At 41.3% G+C, this 21,081-nt stretch overlaps 1 protein-coding gene across 4 annotated transcripts in view; it reads right to left on the reverse strand.

Moving 5' to 3' along the window:
- Positions 1-21,081, reverse strand: part of arvcfb (ARVCF delta catenin family member b) — a 190,118-nt gene that overhangs the window by 88,623 nt on the left and 80,414 nt on the right. For 3 of the 4 annotated variants that reach the window (XM_026320688.1, XM_026320690.1, XM_026320687.1), the window contains exon 1: positions 9,720-9,936. The exons of the other annotated variant lie outside the window; for it this stretch is intronic. In XM_026320688.1, coding sequence (XP_026176473.1) covers positions 9,720-9,740 — 21 coding nt within the window. In that variant the 5' untranslated portion in view covers positions 9,741-9,936. Of the gene's footprint in view, positions 1-9,719; positions 9,937-21,081 lie in introns of those variants that run through there. 4 annotated transcript variants of the gene reach the window in all.

Below are 21,081 nucleotides of genomic sequence, written 5' to 3' on the forward strand. Positions count from 1 at the left end.
CAGGTCTCTGTGCATGAGCCCATTGTGATTTCCACACCATAATGTGGCAGGGGACACAATAGCTTTCCGTTTGAAGACCGTCCCAGAGATTTAGTATCCAACTCTCAGCTCCGACTGCGATGACCATATTTCAGAGAGATTGGCTGGAATTATTCTAGACCCTCTAGAGAATGCAGACAATTTGTCACTGCTAATATGGCAGCGCATGAATATATTTAGATATTCATCATTTATAAAAAATACAGCAATAATGATTAACTTAGGGCTGAAATAGATGTTTCAATCAATGTATCAGAATCAAACCACTGATGATCTGGCACATTTGTGTCCACTACCCATATTCTGCCAATACAAATTTTTAAAGTATTTAATTCAGTGAATCAGTGATTCACTAACATTTCATTTATTTTATCTATTACAGGGTTCTCATTTAAACTCCCAGAAAATTTGTCTCATCACTTGATAATGATTTAACATTTAAGGTGAGCAATAGCAATCAGTGATGTCAATAATGGATTTACAGTATTTAGTGGAATGATGAGCATTGATTTGTCAGCTGTTTCATTCACTGCATCAGTAAGCGTTTCTGCTTGATTATTTTAGCTGTAAACTTCTGAATTGTTAAAAAAAAGGACTTTTTTGAGAATTTGGTTGATTACTCTCTGGGCACCTATAGGCCTGGTTGTGCTAAGATCTAAAAGCATAACTGGGCTGCTGTGTGCAAGACCCAGGCTGTTTGTGGTGTTGTCAGCTAGCAAATGCATGAGCCTTTGTGGGGGGTTGTGAGGGCCTTTGAAGAGGACCAAGGGCTGCCTATAGAGTACATGATTAAGTGCACATCATGGTGTACAGACACCATGATGTGCACTTAATCATGTACGCAAATACAATACTGTCCTCTTTGTTAGCATGGACTTACATCAATACTTGGGAGCAGCAGTCACTCTCTACCATGCCTTGACTACATTATCTGCCTGTACAGTGTGTCTGATGTGTCAAATGAAGCAAAAATTCATTGCTAGCTAAAGTTATGGCTAAATCTTAAATGCCCATATCTGTGTTAAGGTCCATTTGAGTTCATTTTTGCAGGTAATCAAAGAAGGTAGTAAAATACTCAGCACGCAGCATCAGTGGTGTGAAAACATGAGGAATTAAGGAAAGGTGTACTCACTCTGGTCTCCCGTGATTCTGGCTCGCTGCTAAGTGAGGATTCTGCACTGCATAAAAAAGGCCCTGATATGTGTTCTGCTGGCTTGTAAAAGACACCAGCAGCTTTAATTAGCACCAGTGTTTCAGGGACATTATGCTTGAAGGACTGTGATTAAGTGACACCAGAAAAACAGTGGAGGTGGGTTATGGCTCGGAGTAGACTGAAGAATCAGTGGTCCCATTTGAGTATTCAAGTCTGGAATGTAGCTGCTCCATGACCCCAAAAACACTCCCCGTCTTCCCTTGTGGCCTGAACAACAGAGGCTGCAGCTGGCCACTCCTTTACAGGAACTTACTAACCCCCCAGACCCACGCACACACACATACTCAGAGCTGGATTCAAGAGAGAGAGAGCACAAAACAGGCGAAGAGTAGGTTTTATTGGATTAAACCTCTCTTAACTGTACTAGAATATGATGGAAAGAATTCGGGAACTCAAGGAGGTCTGTGTCAACAGGCTTTGTTTGCTTAACTTTGAGAACTGTGCAGGGTTTAGTGCACACTTTTCCACACATCCTAAATCTGAGGAGGTATAAAAGACAAAAAACATGCCTTAGCACAGCTGCTGACCAGGGGGTTATATTGAGACCCTGGTTGAATCTCTAAGGATTCAGGAAAGCAGCTTGGTGTCCTATAAGAGCCACAGGGAAATAAATAGCCAGCTGAGTGTAAAGCTGATGGCAGCCAGATAGGAAAATATAGGCTGTGATTCTTCAGGACTGGGTATGCTAATGTACTTGCGGCATTCATCTTGGGAGCTGTATTTTTTTTCTACAAGCACAGAAAAAACCACTGACACTAGCAGACAAAGTGGTTGGAGCTATTTATGTTTCCGTCCACCTTTCTGAAGCATGTAAAAGCACAAATGATGGAAAATAAGGTGTTTGGATGGCTTAGTAGCTAATGCATGCCCAGGTATAATTTGCTTCTAATCATACAGGACTAAGGTGCAGCACAAAGAAGTTGACTTGTGCTGTGTTTCATGTCTACTGTGGCTCTACTGGCCTGCGAATGAATTGTGACACAACCTTTTCTCTCCAACTTTCAGCTGCCCCCTCTTCAGAAAAAGAACACACAGCTACGATGTCCTATTACCAAGCTAAAAGATTGCTTGGCTGGAGCAACAGGATACTGGCAGCTTTAAAAGCCTACACCACAGGGCCAGGATTGTACACTCTCCAGCCCAGCACAGAGTGTTAAGTACAGCACCTTCCACGGATGGCTGGCACCTGTCCCTTCATATCCGCAGACCTGGTTGGCACAGATCAACACTGCGCCACGCTCCACTTCACAGCCTATTACAAATTCCAAACAAATTAAATATGAGGGGGTGTGATGGGGCGAGATGGTATTTTCGTGGAGCCCCAGCAGCCAGTGCAGGCAACACATGCAGTTAAGGTTCATTAGACAGCTCAATAGATCCTTGTGGTATGTGCAAGGAGGTGCATCACTCCATTGTTCACCATGGGCTCCTCTGGGAATGGGCTGAGCACATATCTAGAGAAGATGAGGAGATGAGTAACAATGCTGTGCCATCACATATAATGGCATTTGACAGCCAGCCCAGTGTCTGGATGCCTCTATTGTAGAAACCATTGAACTGTACAAACCGTTGTCTGAAAGGAGAATCAGCAGTGCTGAGAACACCAGGAATTCGTTTATCTTTCCCATTTTAGGAAGCTGTGTTCCTGTTTTGGCTGAACTATTGCCACTGGTTAGCATAATGTTTGTGTGCTACAGCAAAGGCTTTGTGTAGGAGAGGCCGTTGTGGCCCCAAGACCAATCTGCTTACAGTGGTTTGGACTTTCCCTCTCACTCTTTTCTCCTCTATCATTCTTTTATTTTTCTCCCTGGACCCAAGACATCAGCAGTTGCGGCAACTGTTCTGTGTTGCAATGTTCAGAGCAGCATTCTAATGAAGTGATGGACCTCATCGGAGCATTTTAACGGGTCAGAAACAGCCAGACCTCACTGCTTTGTGACTGACCTGAAAGTAAGCAAATTATGCATCTACTACAGTTCAGTGCATATTAATTTGTCAGATAAAGTGGCTCCACAAGAGCCTTTTCAAAAAAAGGAACAAAAAGCAGATAACCGATCACCAAAATTATATTAAAGTTGAAAAATCTGGTTTTGGTACACAAGGAATATCTACATTGATTCTATATATGTGGCTTCAAAGGGCTTTCCAAAATTCAAGCACTGTGATCACTACTTACAGCAGTTAAACTAAATAAAGAGAGGATGCCACATGCAAGATCCTTGCACAGCCACATCAGTGTAATCTGAATGGTCAGCCATCACTGATAGAGCCTTACTAAAGAGCTGTCTGAGAGAATCATTAATCCCAAAAGGCAGCCTGAGACAGATGGTAGGATGATGGCGGATCGATGGTCTCCCCCGGCATCCTGACTGTTTCCAGTGGCAGGAAGTGGGCTAATCCCTCAAAAGAAAGTTCCAGACTAAACATGCAAGAGCAGCCTGAGCCATCGCATATACTGCTCAGTACAATGTGGACGGTACAGGGGGTTAGAAAGAAAGGGAGTAGAGAGGCATTTGTTCCTGCATTTCTGATTGAGGCAAGCTGTATGAGGACTTCGACCTTGCCCATCAGGGCCCCTTTAAGAGGTCTCCAGCTGAAGGGCAGAGGAGGTGGACTATACATAACTGTCAAAGACGCCCAAGCTCATTTAAAAAGGACACAGAACCCAACCTTGTTCCAGCTGAGGGTCTGGTTAACAGCAGTGTTAACAGCATGGAGTTCAAGAAGACAGGAAAGTATAAGACGAAAGGACTTTTCACTGTGCCATCTTTATGGGCTCTCCATATTACATATTAGATACATTCTAGATGCGTAGTACATACAACAACATTTAACCCACTAATCCCATAGGTTAGTGAGTACTGTTTCTGTGAGGATGAGAAGTGATGAGAGGACATGGTCAATGAAATTCACAAATATGCATTGGCATATACCCCTTGAGCACAAATCTTTTACAGTATCTCTGCTGCATGAAATAAATATGGTATAATTTTTTGACAGATGTCTTTATATCTATAATACATTTGGTAAATAGATCTGAAATTAATTTTTAAAATGCTATCAAACCCGATCGCTGTTTATGGTCCCGCAGTCCATCTAATGTACTTCAATTTTTTATTCCCCTAGAAGAAATAATGTCTCCGCTGTCAATATTATACAGACACTTAGCGTTACCAACACAATCTGGTTAGCAATTGAGACAAAATGCAACTGCAGCACCTCTGTACATCTATACATCATACTCACATTTCCAGCTATTTTTTACAGATGCTGGAAAATGCGATTTTGTATAGTGTCATCAATCACAGGTTTAAAGGATCACTAGGGCCCCTATTCGTCCATGGCGCTGTCCTAAGAGTCGTCACATCTGCAAGTTCAGTCTGAGCTATGAAGCCAATTAACAGGAGACATGCAAACACACACATAAACACAAGTACATCAAAAAGTCCTTTCTAGCCACTGTAGCTCAACATGACAGCAGACAGGGTCATTAAGAAGTCCTTTTTTCCACTCCTGAATAAACCTGCTTTTAATCTGTTCAGAAACTCTACTTTCACTATCATTAGCACTACAAACATCTTTTGACAGCAGCAGCAATAATCAGACTTGGCTCATCATGGTTACATCCTAACACGACAGTGTTGTTTAAATCTCTTGAATTAGAGCATCAGGTTGTATAATAACCAAACTGTTGCTCTTATGTAATCACCCTAACATTAGGACAGGAGATTATCATGTAAATATTGTCTTTCTAAGAATTAAATCTTTGATGTGGCCACAGGCACAGTTATATTTAAAGTGTAGTGGGTTCTACTTTCCTGGCAGTCTGGTCAGCCACCATCAAAGTGTGACAGCCTCTTCTGCTTCCTAAGTGGCTTTCTTATCTACACGATCAAAAACTGAGCTTTTTTGGTGGTTTCCAGCAGCACAGGCAGGAAGGTGTTTATTGGACACAGTCAGGAAAACTATGAATCCCACTTCCGTATCAACAGGGCTACCCTGTCCGTGGCCTGCGGACAAACACTGAGCAAATAAGCCAAGGATCCAATTGATGTTCCCGTGTAGCTTCTAGTGTGTGTGTGTGTGTGTGTGTGTTGAAGGAAGAGTAGGCTGACACCATGTCTACACCTCACCTCTGGAGGATTTACTGTATTTGGCAGCAGGAAAAACAGGAAAAACTCCCAATCAGCCAAGAAGTCATTATCAAGTGACAATTACACACACAGGAAAACACAAAGTAATGTGTATTAAACACATGCACGCACACAGGCTTCATAGTGTACTATGCACTCTATGCCTGTTTTGTTTTTATATCAAAAGCTAAAAAGGTAAAAAAATAATTATATATATATATATATAATAAGTAATTAAATAATAGCTCTAGCAAGATAAATAGCTGTCATCTCATTAATGCACCACATTTCCTCCATAGAGCTGTTTCTATACACAGCAATCTGAAAGTATCTACCCTCCCAACCTCCCTTCCCCTGGCCTCACCAAACCTTACAATTTACTGGCACTCACCTATTTAATTTCATCAGCGTAATGGTGAAAGCTGAGAGAGCAGGCAGCGTCCTCGCCAGTGGTCAGGCAGTGAGCGAAAGAGCACAGGCCCACATTGCTCACACTGTCAGCCAGTCGAATGGGTTAAGATGCTGAGGCAGAGTGGAGGGGGGAGGTCTGTGGTGCCACGGGTGCAGTTGCATAGATCCCTAGTGTTCCACAGAACAAACTCAAGGAGCCTCAACTCATGGTGTCATAGACACTACTGTATGTGCAATTGTAGTAGAGCGTAGTACAAACATCATTTGCAGATATTTTCAAGTGTGTGTGTTAAACCCACTGGGTGGACCTGATGTCTGGTGTAGTGGTGCATCGGGAGATTTCAGATAAAGGAAACAAAAAATTATTCAAAAAATAACTAAAGTAAGTTGATTAGATGTTAGAAGCACAATGACTATTATCAATTAACCTGTGGAATATGATTCATTCTGATTCATTAATATATACTTCAATGATCATTTAGTAAATTAAAAGAAAATCCTGTGATACAGGACTGATGGTTGGTTAGACAACAAGCAACTTAAACATGTCAACATCAGCTCTAAGAAACTGAGGTGATTTTGGTTTTACCATGTCCTGATACTTTATATTAAGAGCCCAATCAATCAATAATGAAAATAATCATTAACTGCAGTAATAAAGTAATTAATTACGTAGTCTAAAAAAATAGGGAAAAAACTCCCATGCAAAGTGTTTAGAACAGGTGAAGGTGAAACATTGAAAAAATGCTTCATATAAAAAAAAATCACTAAAAAGTACCAAATTCTTACTTTTCAGAAGCTGGGACCAACAAATGTTTGGCATGTTTGGTTGATTAACTGAGGATGGCTATATTACCCAAACAGATAAAATGAGGAAATAGAAAGACTGATATCAAAAATGACAACTAATAAATATTTGTAGAGATATCAATCAAAAAACAGCATTTTTGCTCAAATATATATTTTGCACTTCAAGGTAGTTAAAAAAAACTATATGACAACAACTATATGTATTTGCAAGTTGACCAAGTGTGTTTTGGACTGATTGGCACATACATGTTTACTGAGTGTGTCATGTGGAGGTACATATATGGTATCAATTCAGGTCAGGTTTCTTAAAACAGGCACCCAGTGAAAGAAGAATTTGGGTGGCTTGGGCGGATGGTGGGTGGGGTGGCAGAATCTGTGACATGTCAAGCTATGTATGTTGTGTCACGGGTAACGGTGATAAAAGCAGCCATGAGAACGGCATGGGAAACATGGGGAGTATGGCCAGTATGGACACGTTGTGTGACGGGAAAGCCATCTGGTATCACCAGTCACCAGGCGCCTAAAACCATATGATCATATCTCATCCCTCTTGACTTCAAAACACAACAGCACTTATAACCCCCCACCCCATTTTCATCCCACACCCAACCCCCACTGTCAATGCCCCATTCACTGATGCACTCTCCTCATCTATTGACCGTTCATATGTTTCCGGTCATTGACATCTTATATGACTTTCCGCTCTACAGACAATGCCACTCCTCATGCTCCACATGTCTTCAAATATTGAACTGCACATCATCTTCTGCAGTCACAACAGGGGACCCTCAGGAAAGGAATAGAAAGAAAGATGCAAAAATGGTCGCGCCATAATACAAAAAAACACCCCCGCAGAAAAAAAAAAAATAGAGAAAGGTTTGACGGCTTTTTAATGTCTGTAAGAAATCAAACAGCATTGGAGAGGGGGGACTGCTCAGTTGCTGCAGCTGAAAGCCCCACTAGCTGTCAGGATTCTGGCAGTAACCTGCAGTCTGAAGACAAGACCTCCTTTAGTCTTTGGCTGAATCACTGATGAATTATTTTGTTATTCAGATGGGTTCTTCTAGCTTGCGGAGGAAAAGTAAAGTAAGGTTTTTTGATAGACCTTGGCAGGATGATGACTACTGGATTATTCATAATGTTTTCCTTTCTCCTTCATGACAAATCTCTTCTTCTATTTTTGATAAGCGGGAAGATGCTATGGCCTCTGCGACTACATTCTAAGGATTTGGGTGCCACCCCACTGCTGAAAAGCTCAAAAATGAAGGCCAGTTTATATTTAACTATAGACATGGTCTGGTACAGGCTCCCCCACTAATTGAGGGCTATGCTGTAATTTAAGCCGGCCAAAAGTCATTTTCTCTAAGCTCTGCTGCAGCATTAGGGTGAGATGAGGGCAGATCATCATCTCCCTCATCTACCTTTGCTTTATAAAAACTGATTTTCAGCTACACCCAAAGGCAGCCGAGTACAGTATAGAGGATCACTGCTACAAGTGGCATCTGAAAGAGGTTCAAATGACTCCTTTTCTATTCTATACTTGGAAGCCCAACAGCAATAACAGCAAAATTAAGGAAAAGAACAGTCAAAACAACAGTGCACTCTGAAACTGATCCCATGCTCAGGTATGACACACGTTGACCCTCTTCCTTGACCGCACCACTCAAGCAGGTGCTTCCTCACTGAGGAATGTCCAGATGAGTTGAAAAGGTCAGACCGTGATTACGCCCTGCCCCAAAGTATGCCAACTATCTTGGTCTTAGAGGGGTCATGGACACGATAGGGGCACCTCTTCAGCCTTTTTTGGGATGCATTTGGGGAAGACATGCTTTGAGGTTGCTGACATGCTTTTCATCACATTCAGATAACACAAGCCAGGATTCATAGAGGCAAAGTTTGCCTTGCTTTTGATCCACGGGTTCAAAACCTGGAGTACAGCCTTTGAACTTATCAAAACCCATGGATGGAACAACAAAGAGTGTGTGAGGGAGGAAAACAGCTTCTCTTTTTGGCAGAGGCTCCTGCAGTTATCAGGTGGCACTCATCCATGGGGTCAGCTGTTAATGTACTATTATCAGAGCAACGTGGAGAGCTGACATTGTTTTTCTCTGCCAGTAACTCCACCCCTCTCAACCGAGTGGAGGAGACTGTCGTTGATGAGGAGCTGACCTTATTCAAGCAGATTTTTTTTTCCTCCACTAGCTTTCTTTCTTATTGGACGTCTGTACTCCTTTTTTGTGCATCTGAGCGCTGCCAAGCACGGCGGCCAAAAGAGCGGTTGAGATGATGGTGTAGGCTGCCTGTGGATGCGCTTCAATACAGGGAACACTTCCAATAATGTATGTGCATCAGGCCCTGGCACACACACGCGCGCGCGCGCACACACACACACACACACACACATACACAGTAACCCACTCACAGGAGCTAACAAAAGCACATTCCTGTGGTATCTGTGCAAGTGAAAGACAAAAGCGTTTAATGCCATGTCTCTCACACAATTGGCACTACAGCCCAGGCTATAAATCCTGGCCCTGACTCTTTCAGAGCGTCGCAGGCGATGATTGGGGACAAACTTTCAATACTTTACTGCTGTCCCATGATCACAGTGGTCATTCTATAGGCGCACTGACACTTCTTAGCCCATGAATGTGTCAGGGAGCCCATAAGTCACAGTGCTGCTTTACTGAAAGGCAACCATCCCAACACACAGAAATACACACGGGACCATCACTAAACATAACTCATGACTATTCCCAGCATGAAATGGCCACTAAGTGGTGTTAAGTGCATAGTCCGTACTGTATCTGACGTAATGAAACACACTGTACACATAGATGCCACATGCATGTACAATCACATGTGCACGCGCGCACACACGCGCAATCCTCTTGAAGGGCATCGATAAATACCAGAATATTTGCGCTCATGTATTAAACTGAGTGAAAAATCCTACATTAACAACAAAAAGTGACGTGTCAGGAATAAAAATGAGAGTTTTGCCACAAAATCCAAACAATGAGGAATCAATAAGCAGGAGGAGAAAGACAAAAAGAGGCTGAAGATAAGAGCAGACAGAGAGAGAGAGAGGAGAGAGAAGCAGCAACACTAACCTGTTTCACTTCAGCAGGCATGGTCCAAAATCCCCCCTTCGTTCCCGAAAAAACAAAAAACCTCCCGGGGAAACGTCAGACAACTATCTCCTTCACTCGGAAAAGTTCTCCTTTCCCTCCTCTCCTCCTCTCGTCTCCTCGCGTCTTCCCTGTATTCACGTAGTTTTCCCTCTGTGAGCGCAGAGGCAGCAGCTCAGACGCAGACAGCCATCCTCTGCTCGCTGCGTCGAGCCACACGCGCTTAGGCAGGCGAACACAGGAAGCGTGCCCGTGTGCCTTTCAAAATAAAACCGCGGGGAATACACGAGCACGGCGTGCTGCACATTTGCTAGCAGCTATAAAAAATAATCATGTTTGAATTAACCAGAAAAACCAATGACTATAGACCGTCAATGAGAAAAACATGTTTCGTGTTGTATGTGGAGACAATATTGTCTGACCAATAAAATAATGCTAAAATACAAAACACAATAGACTTCAAGTGCCTTGAAATGAAAGCTCATTCCTTTAATTAATATGAATTTTAAAATTTATGTTAAATCAATAAAAAAAAAAAACTTTCAAATTTTTATTGAGTGTAAGATAAGGTCGTTTTCAAAACAGTGACTTGATGAAACTTTAATGGTTTATAATTAATTGTGGTTGAGGAGTAATAACCAGGTCAGGAGTAATGACAGTAATTTATTTGGTAATTATATCTTTTGGCATTTCCGTCAAACATAAGAATATGAAGTAGACAAAGAGAGATCTGGATACATGATTGAACTCAATGGCATTATGGTTGACGGATCATTTCCAGCAGAAAGTTTTCATTTTTCTTAAGAGGCATGAGGACAAACTGATAAATGAGAAATTATAGTTCCAATTATATTTTATTTTACTTTACTTTTGGAAAGAGCTTATGCTTTTATTTTGGAAACAAAATCAATTCACATCCAGTGTAATTCTGGCTAAATCTCAAGCTAGTTAAACACAGCAGAAAAGGTTTTGTTCTTGTTTTGTCTTTTGTAGGAATGTTGTATATAGATATATATATGTATGAAACAGACACAGAGGGCAAAGCAAGCCATTGCCCCTGCAGGATCCCCCCTCATGAAGAACCCAAGAACAGGAGAGCTAGAAAGAACTGTGTGCATGCAAGCTCACACACTCACTCAACAAAAAGTTGGCTAGAGACAGAACAAAAACCTCCGGGGGCTGAGAGAAAGGGGGAAAGAGGAGGCGTATTAATAGAAAGGAGGGTTCCCAGACAGGCAGCAGAAGCTGGAAGTGTAGCAGCTCTCTCTCTCTCTCTCTATCCCACTCATTGGATCAATGTCTCTCACTCTATCTCTGGCATCTCAGTGGGGTGGGACCAGCTCCCTCTTTGCGCTCCAGCTGCATCTGTCTGTCAACTTGTCCACCCCTCCCCCTTGTTGGTATAGACAGAGAGAGACAAGGAAAAAGAGTTGGAGGAGGAGGGGGCACCAGGGGTTCACACACAAAACAAAAGTTGCCCCTATTGAAGCGAAGGGACCCCATACTCTGCAAATTTTTACACCCTACACACACATACATGCAGCTCCTTTTCTCCACCTCTTTGTCCTGTTCCTCTCACTGCACTTGATATAAGGATGGGGTGGGATGTACGTGAAAGAATTCCCATTAAAATAGCTACGACTGTGACCAGGACTGAGAAGGAATGTTAATCTAATAACGTAGATGTAGGTTGAACTAAGGATAATTGTGAGAGAGGTTTGGGTTTATAGGAGAAAAGAAAATGGTGACTGGACTAAAAAAGTAAACAGATAAAGGAGAAATCCCAAACAAAGGGGAAATGGCTGACATACTGTATTGGATTCCACAAGCTTGGTAGTGCTATTTCATTCCCCCGAAATGTTACTGCTCCATTTGTTCTTAATGAAAGACCTGGCCCACCATGCACCATTACATTTAAATCTATTTACTTTCAACAGTACCATTAAGAATTCATCCAAACAACATTGCCTTCAAAAAGTGGTATTAAAAATGCTTGCCATTTAAGCCATTTAAGCACTGAGTGAGTTTCATAACCCTCTTTAAAAATCCATGAAGTGCTTTGCAATACTCACGGGAGAGGATGAGGAAAAAGCTTTTATTTTCTCGGTAAATCTGCACATGTGTTTTGCCTGTTCATTTTATAGTTGAATGTTGTGTTGAATGTTTTAAGGAACACCTGGCAAGTTTCCATGCTATCTAGACTTCAAACTAAGTCTACAGCTACCTGTATGCAAGCGGTTCTGTGAGGCTTAGATGCAGCCATGAGCTCAATCCTACTGTCAGCGTGCTAAAATATATACAATACTGCTATACAGATGTTTATCGTGTATAATGACTCCATATTCATCTTCTTGGTTTAGCACTTGAACAAATAAACAGTGTTAAATAAAAAGTGTTGGTTACCTGCTGCTGGCCCTAAAACATCAATATTTTTACCTAGTTTCCTGGAAATCTGTCTAATACATATTTTGCCAAAAACCACAAATATCATATTTCATGCTGGCACAACAGAAAAAGTAAGAGGATCATTAAAGAAATTAGGATTCATCATCTGGTAACTATGAATGTCTGTATAAATGTCTATTCATCAGATAGTTATAGCAGTAGTCCACATAGTAATTGAACTATTTGGACCTGATTTCAAGCTGAAGGTATCTGAGAACTAATGAATGTGTAAGTAAACATTCCAGCCAATCTATTGATTAGATGTTGAGTTATCTGAGTAGCTAAATGAAAACTAAACAGTGCTGACAGATAGAAAGATAAAATAAAGATATAAAGCCAGGGAATCCCCAAAGTCAGTAGGATTCACACTCTGGGAACCATGGATGTCTGTTAACAAATCCATCAAACAGTTGCTTGAGATACTTCAGTCTGGACTTAAGTCCAGGACCAACCCACTACCCAACAGGCCGTGCTTTACTAGAACTCTGTTGCTAGCATGTCTGGTGTTTACAGGTTGGGGTAATGCAAATATCCCAAAAAGCATATGCAACATTTAACATTAAAATAGCTCTGCCAATGTGTCCGACATCACTGGTTGGTGAAACATACTGCTTCCAGGAATAACCTCTACCGTTAGAAAAAAGAATTTGGTTTTCTCTTGAGTCTAGCCAACCCACGCCTGGGCCTTGTAAAATAACTGTACAAGGTGTATGAATAATCCAGGAGTTGTAATCAAAGCTCCTGAAGTCAGCTTTACTCTGTCAGGAGGTATGTATGAAACAGATGGTAGAAAGGTTAATGTTCAGCAACAAGGCATGCTTTGACAGCCAGACACCTCCAATGAAGCTGCATCTGTTAAAATCCTGTTTTTTTCACATGCATTCATGATGCCAGATGCAGAGAAAGAGCGAAAGACAGGACAGAAAGCAGACATAAAAAACAGGCTGAAGTGAGGACTAATGATTTGAAACTATATATGGCATTTCATTATAAAAAAATGTTTTTATAATCTTCAGTTTCAAAGCAGAATTTAATGACAGATAATTTTGAACAGTACTTCAAAGGCCTTTTCCCTCTGCCAAGAACACATTTCTTGTGAAACACAACTTTATCTCCAAACTTTAAGAGGAGAATAAGTTCAATCATATCCCACTATATGCAAAACTGCAAAAAATTCATATAAAGTGATTTTAAAGATAATACTGACTCTTTTTCTTTTAGTTCTTTAAAACAATGCTGTATAGTGTAAGCACTCAGTGAGGTCCAAAGGGCCAAGATGATCTGCTCTGCTAGGCTGACTGCAGTTTAACAATGGCACAGCCTGCAAAAAAGCCCTTATCTAATGACTTTTACTATCACATTTTATTTTCTCCTTGAAAAATGGCTACTCAGCGATGCAAAGGATTAGAGTCCAATCTATTTGGGGCTTTTGTCTTGCAAAAAGGCCATTTTCCCTTCATTTAGGAAAATAAAGCTCTGTTTAAATGACATCACTCCAGATCAAAAGATTCTGTTTTCTGTTTTTATGTTGCTATATTGTAACTGCAGAGCAAGATTTGTAATACTATAACTATAACAGGATTAGGCTTACTTAGACATAGTTTTACATCTTGTCAAGAGTCAGTCAGACACTGAATGAGGCACAAACAACAGAATTTAGATCAGCCTGATATCCAATCAGTCACCAACTTCTGGACTAAAAAACATTTTTCTCATGCCCTTTGTGTTTGGATTTGCAACAGTCCCTCTTTTCATTGTTCAAGGTCATGTCCAAGCACTATATTTTCTGGACTATAAATCAAACTAGAGTATAAGTCACTTTTAGCAGAAAAGGAGTGTTTATGGGTCACACTGCAAGCCAGAGGAGAAAAAAAAGTGTGACTTAAAGTCCAGAAAATACGGTAATGATAAAAATCAGTGGTTCTATGAAATGATAGTTACCTTTCTGCCAAATGTCAGAAAAGTAAATAAATAATAAATAAATAATTGCCAGTTGGAGATCCATCCATTTCTTATATGTGTCGGCGCATGTTTACGTGTTTGTGGAACATGATCCACAGCTTCGTAGTGGGTGTCAATCAGCTGTTTAAGCATCCTGAAGGTCAGTTGCCTTTGTTGTTGTGATTCATGTTAAATGATTCAATGTTAAAGTTCTAATTGGATTTGGTCATATTCACCACACAATGATCAGTCTGAATTAGGTGCTTGGCAGAAAGAGCACAGTCAAAAAGTGGTGTCCATCTTTTTATACATGCCTGTTTTATTACCATCACTCTTTACACAATGAGAATCACTTTATAAAATTTTGTATGAGACAGTTCACATACCAGGCCCAACCCCTTACCACTTCACCCTTTTCAAGTTTGTCAACGTATAAATAGGGCCCACAGCCTAACTGCAGCTCCAGACAATTACATTATTTTTCAACCAAGTGTGAAGCTCTGTGACAAACAGCAAAGGTTTGCAACGTCCTGACTTTGATCTAGTGTTTTCACAGTCTGCCCAGCTGCAATTCTCACCACGAGGCAATGCCAGAGATCTTACAGTCAAAAGGATGAATGTGTAATTCTGATTTTATTGGTGCAGTCTGATGGTATACTAACTGTAGTCTACTGTTGCTGCACATACGCTCCTGTATGTGCTGATGGTCACACCAATGCCAACAGGATTAACTGCAATGATCGATAAAAACCAGGAAATGCCAAGTGGTTTGTTTCTGTTAGTGATAAATGTAGATATTAGGCTACTTCCAGGTAACGGAACAAGCTGAGAGTTAAAGTTGGCCCTTCTAAGTTGATTCATCAGCTATTTAGTTTGTGTACCTTTGGGGATTTTTTCAGACTACTTCAGTTGATTTGTCTGCTTCTTGTCTGTGCTTTAAAATGCAGAGTTTGAGCCACAGGAATTGTGAATGCAACTCTAATACCCAGACAATTTCCCCAAATGTTCATTTGTATTTTTTAATTAGCATTAGATCCCAAGGCCAGTTTACATGATTGCATGAGCAGCAATAATGTGAGTGGGAGAGTTTTGCAGTTTATAGATTTGTTGCAACTCTTTGATGTACTTGGCAATAGCACTCACATCATAGTAACCTTTATTAGAGAACCCACTGGGGTGAAATGCGTAGCTCCAAGTCCCCTTTGCCATCAAGGCATTTGCAGGCTTAAGAAAAGCTCTCTCCATTAAAGTACAAATTTACTCCTCCAAAAACAAGGCTCAGTGCTGCCTCTGTTCCTCATCTGATGACTATTTACATGCTTGTAAGTCATGTCGTAAAAATGTCACTTGAGTATGTTAAACTCATGAGGATAATTAAATTAAGGCTTTGAAGAACACCTCCAGTCATACCCCAAGGTTTTCAGACTGTTTTCAATTTAGTTTTATCATTTGCAGGTCAGCGTCCAGCCTTGTTTTTGATTATCCCGCTGGACACTGGGAAGGGTGAGGTCACATTCCACAGGTGGCACTGAGGTCCCATGAAGGAAGGGGCCTTTATCTTAAACACATTGGTTACACAATTTAGCCCCTGAATTTGAGCCAAATAATCTGATTAGACCCCCATGGTCATCTTCAAGTACATGCTTCTATGCTCTCCAGAAACCTCTACATGGAGGCAGTGCTCTTCAAAGATATTTAACCTGCCAGCTTGCCAATCAAATGCAAAGGAAATGAGAGCTGTTTTCAGATACCTCTCTTAGTGCTTTTAGTAAGCATAATGGTTTAATGGATTGTGGTCCGATGGCAGGGAGGTGCCCCAGGACAGGCATTAAGTCCAGCAACGTTGGGGCTGATTTGAAGGATGAAGGTCTGAGCACATAGGGGAATATAAATAGCCCACAGTACAAAAGGCTTTTCCACTACCTTTCCCTCAAACCTCTCCCTCTTCGTGAACAAGACGAATACACACAACCCAACTTTGAGTAAAAACTCCTGTTCTTCAATGTCAACCCCTGTATTGTGCTGAGACACAAAAAAGCAAGAGTTGGTAGTGTGATTCATGGGTCATTGCCTCAAACTTGACTCTTAATGTTAAAGTGAGGTGAATAAAAGATTACCTAGATCATAAATGGCACAGGCACTCTGCATCTTATGGCTGAGCAGTGTAGTGGGAAGAAGTCTTTACCAGCCAAATGTATGATACATTTATTAGAATGCCTTAGATCAGTGGTTCCCAAACCTTTTAAAACAATAGCACCCCTTCAAAGAGATTAATATTTGGTGGAAATCCATCTAATAGTTGAGCTATTTCAGTCTGGACCAGAGTATTGGATGACTAATGCTTAGTTCATGCTGCTATCATGGCTAAAACTATCGTGGTGGCATCTTAAAGATTTTGCGGATGGCAAACATTACTTTAGATTTCAACATGCTTCAAGGTGGAGCTGTAGCTTCCATATGAACTACTGTACTGCTCTATATGATTTACAAATGAGTGGAAACATTTGCACTAGATTGTCATATGCAGTAGACCAAGCAACCTTTAAATTGTGGTGAGACATGATTAGGTGTTCCCTATGGAAACACGGAAAACAAGCAACAACATTATGAGAATTTAAAAGTGACTTTTCTGCAGACAGTGTATAGTCGTTGGTTTTTCTGGCAGAGAGGAAAGAGGTGTGGGAGGAATGGGGGAACAGTGTGGTATACAAAAATAAACAGAGGAGGCACTTTCACACCAGGGTAATTAGGGTGTTTATAGCAGGCGAGAAGGTTGTTGATGGCACAGTGAAGGAAGAAGACAGAGGAAGATAGAGGAACGGAGGGGGTAAACTAAGGCACATTGTTAGGCAGGTGATTTATGAGGGTATACAGGCTCTGCCACTGGAAAGATCTTCTGTCGCTATAGCACCCTCAGTCCATTGTGGCTAGGCAGGGCTGGGGGCCTGTGGGGGTGAAAATGGGTGGAGGGAAGCTGAAGTGATTGTTGGGTGAGTACTGTGGTGCCATCATAGGGCTGGGGCCTGTACATCTTCACCACAGACAGCAGAACAGATCAAAGGCTGCACTGTTCCCTCTGCCTAAAGCTCACAAGCCTTTGAAAACTTCCAACAGCATTTGCACAAGGGGATGATATGCTCCTGCTAGTCTAGAAACCCAGTGAATATAGCATCTGAATACCAAACACCAACATTTTATGATATCCACTGTGTGAGAAATGGTCCCGGGTTTCTTTTTCAATTAAGTCAAGTGATTGTATGCAGTCTGAGATGGGATCTGTGCATGTGCTGGGCAGCGGCCGTGGGTAGACAGATTAGGTGTCTGGTGTATATAAAATGAGGTCACCTTCTCTCTTCGTACTAGACAGACATGGTTGTCTGAGTGCTGTCTACTGTCTTCTGCACACACTGAACTGTCACCATGCACTACTTGACCTTTCAGAGCCTTGGCGATAATGCCCCTTCAGGCAAAAATCAATTACCACAGGCAAACTCAATACCAAATGAAGAAAGGGTGTCATCTTAGCATGTCAGTGGTCACATTTTGGCGCTGTTGATGGATGCAGTTTTGAAGGCACCTCAGTCCGTGTCAGTGAATTTCTACTAATAATTTCATTAGCAAAGCTAAAGGAGAGATAGACAGCATTGTTCTGATGCATCTCACAGGAGAAAACACTACTTCTCCTTGGTGACAATTCATAAAGTGCAATGCTGAAATGAATGAGGATCAGAATTCAATTGATGAGGTCTCAGAAAGTAGGCCAGCACTGTGTACAAGAGCCTCTCTCACACTTATTGTTTCAATACAATGGTCAAGGAATCCTGCAATGATCTACCTTTTTATATCTTATATTAATGTCATACTGGGTTAAGACATATACAATATGTGAAATATGAGGCACCCTATTCAGTTGTACACCGACTAAATAAGATGATGATAATATTAGAGGGAGGTTGAGACTATTATTTTGCTCCACACTTGGCATGTAGATGGTAAAGTTCACCATTTTCACCATCTTAATTTAGAGTCTTGGCATGTTAACACTATATTATCACTACACTAGTGCTGTCAAAATTAACGTGTTAACGCATGCGATTAATTTTTGTAAATTAACATGTTAATTTTTTTTTTTTTACACAATTTCTTTACACAATTAACCCACTTCCTGTGGAGCCTAACGTGAGTTAAACGTGCGCGTGCCCCCCTTGTTTAGCGACGACCGAGTTTCACTCAAGATGGATGCAACAAGTCAGGGAGTTTTAGGGGGGAAATTTCTGTTCAAAATCCATGGACAGAACTAAAGTAATATGTTCATTGTAAAGCAGAATTTAATTGTCATAGAAGTAATTCTCCTCTAACATATCATCTAAAAGCAAAACACCTGGATGCCACTGAACGCCTGCCTGGCTAACGTAAATTAACAGGAGTGTGTTTTTATGGGCCAAATATCTAAACTGGACCTTGGTCAATAATGATAACTACTTGGGGGTATGTGTAAATATTGTTTTATATATATATATATATGTATGTATGTATGTGTGTATGTATGTTAATAAATATTGTTATTATAATCTAACAAATAGCTGTCAAGATATTTTTAAAACAAAATTGCTACCCTTGTGGTGGTGCTAGAAAAAAAGGTAAGGGATCATTAAGTCAGATTTCACCCTCTAACAACCATGAATTTGTTCTCCAGGTATCTCCACTTGGATCAAAGTGGAGGCCTGACCGACCAACCAACACTACCATCCTTAGAGCTGCAATGTTAGAGTGGTTAAAAACACTCTTCCTTGTTATGTTAAATTTTATGTTGTCTTGAACATTATCCACATGATTTGTCACCACACTCAACATCTAGAAAGGCTACAAATCTTTTTGACATTAAAGTTGAGGAAGAAATGATTGCTATTCCACTAAATGCTGTCCAACCATCATACTAAGACTTATGTGACTCATTTGGCTAACGTCCAAGGCCATGCCTCACTTCACATCCAGGCTGCACTGGACAGATGAGCCTGCTGTGCTAAAATCAACAAACTGGGGCTTGGAGGCCTGATGAAAAAACTCAGCAGTGTTGAGTATTTCAGTGCACTGTTTGAAGTGGCCAGTCATACAGTGATGTGCTGAGGTGCATGAAGCAGCTTCCACCCATCTCTTCAGCCCACCTGTGTTAAAACACTGATAATGCTGACCTAAATGATGAAGGCAGATAAACGTGTTACTGAAGGTCAGGACCAATTAGTTTTGAGGTCTGTACCATGCAGCGGGGCACGATTTTGATCAGTGGAGTATCTCTCTCATTAGGCTCTACAGCCATTTGATTTCAATAATCAGACTTGGTCCACTTTTTCTTTTCTGACTTTTAAATAATGTTGGGGCTCACTGAGCCTGGGCCTCGGGTTGTGATTTGAACCTTCAGTTGCTGATCTGTGCTCCAGTTTAATCCATCACGCAGCCTGGGGCTTGTGTGGGAGAAACCACCCAAAGAGGAGAATGAGAGAAAGAGAACAATCATTCCTCTTTACTCATACAACCTCATTATGTGAATGGAGTGGGTCGCATGATGCCACATACACACACAAACACACACACTCGTGCGCACACAAATATGCACACACACACACAAACGCACACCTGTGTGCTGCCAAGCACTCAGGTGCTGTTTGCCCTAGAGTAGACACTGATCAACCCTTCACACCCTCATCCAATTTGCTCTGGCATTTATCGGTGTTTATGAGGAAGCTGACAGTCCAAAGCCTCTCAACCGAATGACATTTCAAAATGATGTAAAATGGGGCAGGGTTTTGTGAGTGGTACCCTGTGGCACCCAGTTTAACTGCAGTGTGCAAACAGAGCATCCTGGGTGGGGGCATCTCTTAAGAGCCTGATCAGTGAGTTAAAGTGGGAGAAGCCAGGATAATTCACTGCCTGTCATGTTAAGCACTGTCCAGTAACTCACTGACCGGTTTATGAGGAAGGCCTCACACTCCTATGCTCTCTCTCCCACATGCACACACACACACACACACACACACACACACACACAAACACACAAAAAGCAGTAGATTACTGGACCCTGTGCTGGGTGATGAGATGACAAGTTTACTTTATCCTGCTATACTTTTCCTGCATCCTTTTCATTATGCCTTCATGAAGCCAAATAGGCTACAAGCCCTTAAAAAATGAACACTGACACTGACTATTAACAAAATGTGACTGCGGGCAAATACAACCGCAGGCAAATGTATGCAAAACAGTTCCATTTCTGCAGGTCTTGCTGTATCAATAATACATTAGACTGCCTCCTTTACCATTATTAAAGGTGATGTATCTAAATGCTACAGGTGCTACATTGCCAAATGTGCTTTCAAATTCTAGTTACTAAGACATATGTACAGTCTAAAAGAGTTTCTTCAAAGAAGTGATCACACCTAAAAACAGAAACACATGCATCAGTCAGCTCATCAAGGGCTGAAAATAAGCTGAATAATAAGGTGTTACGTATCACGATCTTGGGAGTCATTAACAGAGGACGTGTTAACCGTAACAGTTTTCCTTAGAAGCTAACAGTCTGAAGTTTGTAAATCACTGGGCTGTTGTGACCGCTGACATTTTTAGAGGATTTCAGCTGTCTCATTTCTACTTCTTATATTTCCAGGGCTAAAATGACCTTATATTTCCATCTTATATTTCCTGCTCCTGCAGAGTCAGCCAGCATTGGCAGGAGCCCTGGCCAGCACTCTAATGTCCCCCAGATGCTGGCCAAAGCCAGGCGAAAGGTTACATCCAATCAGCAGCACCACCAGACAATATAAAAGACCAGTGGGCGAAAGGAGATGGGATTGGATGCCAGGCAGCGGCATAGAAGGAGGGAGTCAAAGGAAGACAGAATGAGAGGCTCAATCTCTTCAAAGATGAATCACCACAGAGCAGATTATTTCACAACATCCAGGACAGT

This window comes from Mastacembelus armatus, chromosome 9 (assembly GCF_900324485.2).
Source record: "Mastacembelus armatus chromosome 9, fMasArm1.2, whole genome shotgun sequence".
NCBI lineage: Eukaryota > Metazoa > Chordata > Actinopteri > Synbranchiformes > Mastacembelidae > Mastacembelus > Mastacembelus armatus.